The 6131-nt window shown below is 38.0% G+C and overlaps 1 protein-coding gene across 1 annotated transcript in view; it reads right to left on the bottom strand.

The window, feature by feature from the left end:
* Positions 1-2120: 2120 nt before the first annotated feature.
* Positions 2121-6131, bottom strand: part of UBE2N (ubiquitin conjugating enzyme E2 N) — a 38643-nt gene continuing 34632 nt past the window's right edge. The window contains 1 exon segment of the mRNA XM_025881428.2: positions 2121-5346. Within this exon segment, the coding sequence (XP_025737213.2) occupies positions 5306-5346 (41 nt within the window). The 3' untranslated portion in view covers positions 2121-5305.

The raw sequence follows: 6131 nt of genomic DNA, 5'->3' as shown, positions 1-6131 counted from the left end.
AATTTTACAGCTGCACCTCTGGGAATCTAGTCAACTGAAATACTTAGACAAGTTGTACAATCAAAATACGGTTAAAGATGTTTATTGCAGACTTTGTAAAACTGGCATCAATTTAAATGTTGCACCTGGGATTAAATTATCAATAGATAACGGATACCAAATGTGATGCCACCAAGTGTAAACTTTGATAACACGTTTTAAAAAGAACTATAGAGTGTTACCTACTAAAGGTCACTTTTTAAAAAAGGAATCTGGATTTATTTTCTTTAAAAACCTGTATAATTTTAAAATTAATTTTCCAAGAAATTTTCAGTGTGAAAATGTTCAATAATCTCACGTGAAAACTGGGCTTGATAAATGCTCAATCTGTGCGTACTATCAAAATACGTATGTATAAACAGCAAAGGGGGAAAAGGAAACCTACACCATCTTTGTTATTGTAATAACAGTAATGTATCACTTTTTAAAGGAGCGGGGAGGAGAAACACATTTGGTTCTAATACAAGAGCAGTGAATAATAGCAGCCAAGGGGGTGGGTAACAGCCTACAGGACAAACCTTAGACCCCACCTGTCTTTGTACAGCTCACAAACTTAGAACATTTTTTTTTTACATTTTCAGTGGTTGAAAATATTTTGTGACCTGTGAAAATTAAACTTTTATCATAGCACTACATGTCCAACCATTTGAAATTGTCTATGGATGCTTTCTCACCAACAATGGCAGAGGCAAGTAACGTGGACAGACCCATGGACCACAGAGCCCCAAATATTTACTGTTTTAGAAGGAAAAAAAAAAGATTGTAAGACTTTGGCCCTATTCATTCCCTTAGTTACTCACAGTCCTAATGCTTCCTCCCAAAACAAAGAAACAGCACCAAGTTCAAATCTTGTGCAACCAACCTACCTTACCTAAACTGCTTTTGACGAGTCTTTAGTCTACTCATGAATTTCAGCCAGAATACTTTGTAAACTTGCTAGATTATAATGAGATTTAATTGGGATTTACTAATCTAGATTATGGAACTATTTCAGAAGAGAGTCATATGGTGGGTGAGAATGGATCAGAGTATGTAAAAAAGGAAACCTGCTAGATATTCTCTACAAATGAGGTGAAGGTATCAATCTTTCTAAGACCTGTTTTGTCCCATAGATACAAACGATTAGCAGAGGAAAAATGTAAAAAGCTCCTTAATGAGCACCACAAAATGTATTTTAAATGATGAGATTTCAGTTGTTACTCTGCTAGGAGACAATAAGCAAGGTGGAAATATTCAGGCAATTATTCTGCTTCTACAACCAAATCAAACTGAAACAATTTTATCAAGTCCAGTAGAGGCTTGGCTGTGTAGCACTCTACATCCACATAACTCAAATGCCACATCAACAGGCACAGATGAAATGAGACCAACTGAAGTATGGCAAAGATGTTAACTGGGGAGAGGAAGGAGGACAGGCACTCTTCATGTGAAGTTCTACACCTAAAAGGAAAAACCCGTAGCCCAACTCCTAGTTTTGCTGCCAATGAGAACTTACCCAATTTGTAAAAAAGCTGTACCAAAGCTAACCCTTGGAACAAATCCTCCCAATTTCCAACATCAAGAAGAAATGGAAATTAACACAGGGGGCATATAGTTAAGGAAACAAAGTATCACCAGGCTGGGTGGAAGATTACAGATTTTTATTCTTCATATTTCTTTCAAGTTATTACATTCAACATGTTTTGCTTTTGTGATCATTAAATCATTTAAAAAATAAACCCCTGATATAATTCCTTAAACCTAAGCAGCATGCCAAATAGCTAAATGTTACCCCAGCCCAAAAATAATTATTCCAATGAGATATTACATTTTTCTTAAATCGACTGATAAATTAGCTGCCCCATAATCATGGCATTTAATTATTTGTTTTTTGGCCAGCTTTTCCAAATAAGGCTAACTTTTTAAAACCTTTGCTACTGCAACTAACAAACAGTGATATGGCTAGAATAGCCCCCCCCACCAAAAAAAAAAAAGATTCCTGAACCATCAAATAGAAAAATAAAGACAATTTCTCTCATTCCTAGGACACCAACAGTTCCATCTCGCTAATGTTATGTTTATGGTGTCTTGCAGGATACTAGATTTCCTCCAGTACTCTCCTTGAACAGTGCTAAACCACAGCACCTGTGGCTTGTTTAAGTAAGTTTGTATTTAAGCTTATTTTTAAATGCTTTCTAAATTTTGTATTAAAGTATGTTCTTGGTCTAGAGCAGGGTTTAAGTTCTACACACTGCGGACCTACGACCTTATGAGGCAGAACCAAGAATAGTAACTAGTGTGGAAACAAATCAAAACAAACAACAAAACAGAAAATCAAGTAACTTTATAAAGCTCCTGTCAATGCCTCAGATTTCAGAGAAGCTCCTAATGGGCAGAAGAGATTCTCAAGAAGCCACTTAGATATTCGGATTCTTTTCCTCTCCCCCAGGGCTTTGCACATGGTGTTCCTCCAGCTTAGAGGTGTTCATCTGGCTGGAATCCAGAAGAGCAGCCCTTCCCAAGTACTTCCTTCCCTTCTCCAGGACAGAGTTGCAACTGCAGTTTGTCTGTGCCCCTCCCCCATTAGGGCCACAGGAAAAGCCGCATGCCAATCTCATTCACTTAATCATCCCCAAGTGGTAGTGTTGGGTACATAGAATACTTTTGTCAAATTCACTGTTCCCTTAAGCTTAGGAGTTACAAAATCAAAGACCTACAAGGGAAGAGGACTACATAAAGGAGCAAGCGGGCCTGGAAGGGGACTCGAGCCAAGCAGAGTCCCTGAACGAGGAGAGATGCACTCTTATCTGGAGGCTGCTTCCTCCCGGAAGGTGAAGGGTGCTATGCACAATCGCTGGGCATGGCTGCAGTTGCCAGATCTTCACATCATTCAAGTTACCAGAATTTGGGATTTTTTTGTCATGTGAATCTCCTGATTTTTTAAAAGGTTGGCACTGAATTCAGAATGTTTTAACCAACCACACTGTGTGGGCCAAGGAAAAGGCCCAAAAGCCAGAGATAGCTGCCAGTTTTTGAAATCTATCGTGGCCTCTCCCAGAGCTCCTTTAATCCTAAACAAGTTCAATCACCAAACTGGCTCATTTCATCCCACTGGTGGTGAAAGAGTCATCAAAACAATGGGGGCTCTTAACAAAATTACAAAGGAAAAAACAGAATGCCATAAAATCAGGAATTCATATATTTGAAACAAAAACAGTGAATTATTCCACTTCAGGACTTCTAGAATTCAAATCAGTAGACATGAGTCCTATTCTAGACATATTTTGTGGTACAATGAATTTAAATCTGGAATTTTAGGACTTATAAATCACTATGTGATACTAGCTATCATCACGAGTACTGCCACCTGCACTAAATAAAGCTCATCTCTACAGAACTGCTTGTGTTCATTTTGGCCCCAGAATGCAATTCAGTTTCCTTAATTGCAAAACACCCTCTACAGCACAAGAATTGTTATAAATGTCAACTGCTCTTAAGAGCTTTAAATTTACAACGTTAAGGTTACGAACAATTTTATTCTGAATTAAACTAACATTTGTTTCCAAGCAATGCATTTATTTGGAAGGATACCAGTTACCAGTCATCAAAAACTTTCGTATGTTGAAAATGTAATTTTAATAGATAATTCTTCATCTTACATAGGAGCACAGTAAAATACACCACATTCTGAAGAAACTCCAGAAGTTATGAGAATCAAGAGTGGGGCAAATTCAGACGGGCTACAATATCCATTACCTTAAATTGTGAGAGACAAAGGTTCCAACCTGCGGGTTAACATTTACATACTCAGGACTGGCTACACTGATGACTTACAAAGAACAAGGATAGGGAATTCGATATGGAGAAGGGTGGGAAAGAACAGTTTTTTGAGGGGAGCAACTCTGTCAATGCAGAAAAAAATTACTGAATATCACAACAGGAGCTCCCATAGCAAATACTGAAGGATGAAAGAATCATTACTGAGGATCTGATACTCTCAAAGGAAGAAACCTTTCAGATGACACTTACGCAAGGTGGCTGCTTGAGATCTGCTCATCAGGTCTATAAGGAAGCCTCATAAATGCCTCAGCAACCCCAAATGATTATCAGATTGGTGTTTCCTAGTAGCACATACCAGTGGTTATACAGGAAGTTTCCAGACAAGAACTAAGAAAAAGGTCATATCCCAAATGCCAGACACAAACAAATGTGGCACAACATGTGAGTCCTACACAGTCACAACTGCCGCTTTGCTGTGACTCTCCTGTACAGTAAGTTTCAAACATCATGGCAAGACACCTATGATCATCTAATCAGACAACACAAACACATTTATTCAAATTTCTAGGAGGTAAAAAAAATATCAAATACCAATGCTTTATGCATGCTCAGGGCCAGCTTATAAATACTCCGTTCAGTGACATCTTAACACAAGTTTGCATCAGGGAAAAGAAACTGGCAAAATCCACCTCCTGCCGGATCAACTTGTCAGATGGTGAAGACCAAAAGAGAATGTTCCATCAGTTTTAATTTTTAAATACGATTGTCACATTGGGAAAATGAAATAAACACAGTAAAATAAACTGTACAAAGGCAAAGTAGAATAACAAAAAATATTTTACTAAAACATAAGATTTACAGAAGTTTCCAGACAAGCCATACAAAATGGTCACAAGCTTTTTCTTGAAGGAAGGATTCTACACTTGACAGCAAGTCACAATGGTATTAGTGAGGGCTGTGATGTTTGTTTAATGTTCCCATTTTGGTTCAAACAATCAAGCTTGTCCATCTACAGCGTCTAAATAAAGTTAGACTTGGCTAGAGAGCATATTCTAAAGAACTGGTTAGCTGCTTTTAACCAATGCAATTAGATCACCATAAAAGGGGGGAAAGGAGCCCAAAAAATTAAAATAAAACTACCTCTCCCCCTCAAAAAAAGTAATAAAGAAAAACACCCACACCCCTGCAGCTAACCCTGACAACTACCTTCATTCACAGTGCTTTATACTCAAACCATGATGGGGAAATGAATAAAAGCAGAGAAGGGCCACTGCTTTTAAACGTTTCACAACAATCCGGATGGTACTTCTAGCCTCTGCTCATGCTTTACAACAGTGAATCAGGACAAGACATAGGTTTGCTAATGTGCATTTAATCACCAAAGGACTGAAGATGTCTGGGCTTTTATTCTGTAATGTTTCTAAGACTGTGTCCATTAAATGCAAACAAAAAAGGAAGAAGTCTTGGCAGAACAGGAGAACAGGAGAACTTGATGATCAGATCGATTTTAAATATTATTCATGGCATATAGCCTAGTCCATGCTCTAGCTGTAGACAAAAACAAACGTGCAATTATTATTTTACTTAGTTCAATACGTTACTCTCCAAACTCTGTAAAAATAAAGCAGTATTCTGTTAAATTCATGCCATTTTCTATCATCTGGATCAGACAGAAAGACTGTGTGCATATCTAATTACCAAAACACTACAACGGAATCCAGAAGTTCACAAAATTCAGCAGGATGAAAAGAGTTGTCTCCTTTTGTCTCCTTCATTTCTAGACATGCTCTCCACTAATTTTGTTAAAATCTGTAACAAGAAGAATCCTACTGATCTCAAACTCCCTAGCTATAAACTGACATAGTTTTATTGATCAGATGAATTACAAAAGCAGCTCAAAAGAGTTCAAAAGTTTTCTAGTATATTCATGTACTGCTAAATGAATGGTACACACCAAATATTTGATAAACCAGGTAGTACAGGTTATAGAAGAGTTGAAGAGCTCCCAATTATAGGTTGTCTTTACATCTGGGGGTTATGAAGCAGGCCCTAGGTTGGAACTTAAACATCTGTTGTTAAGAGGTGTTTACATATTAGAAACAGGATCTGACTTATTCCTCTTAATATATTTTTTCTTTTTGTTGAGACTCGAAAAAAAGTTTTTTAAAAAGGTAGTATAGGGCGCCTGAGTGGCTCAGATGGTTAAGCATCTGCCTTCAGCTTGTGTCATGATCCCAGGGTGCTGGGATTGAGACCCACATTGGGCTCCTGGCTCAGCAGGGAGCCTGCTTCTCCTTCTCCCTCTGCCTGCCTTCTCCCCCTGCTCATGCTCT

The sequence above is a fragment of the Callorhinus ursinus genome, unplaced genomic scaffold (assembly GCF_003265705.2).
Source record: "Callorhinus ursinus isolate GAN/ISIS: 27379988/994484 unplaced genomic scaffold, GSC_fseal_2.0 scaffold14, whole genome shotgun sequence".
NCBI lineage: Eukaryota > Metazoa > Chordata > Mammalia > Carnivora > Otariidae > Callorhinus > Callorhinus ursinus.
The sequence above is the reverse complement of the archived record's forward strand: the minus strand, read 5'-3'. Positions and strand labels throughout refer to the sequence as shown.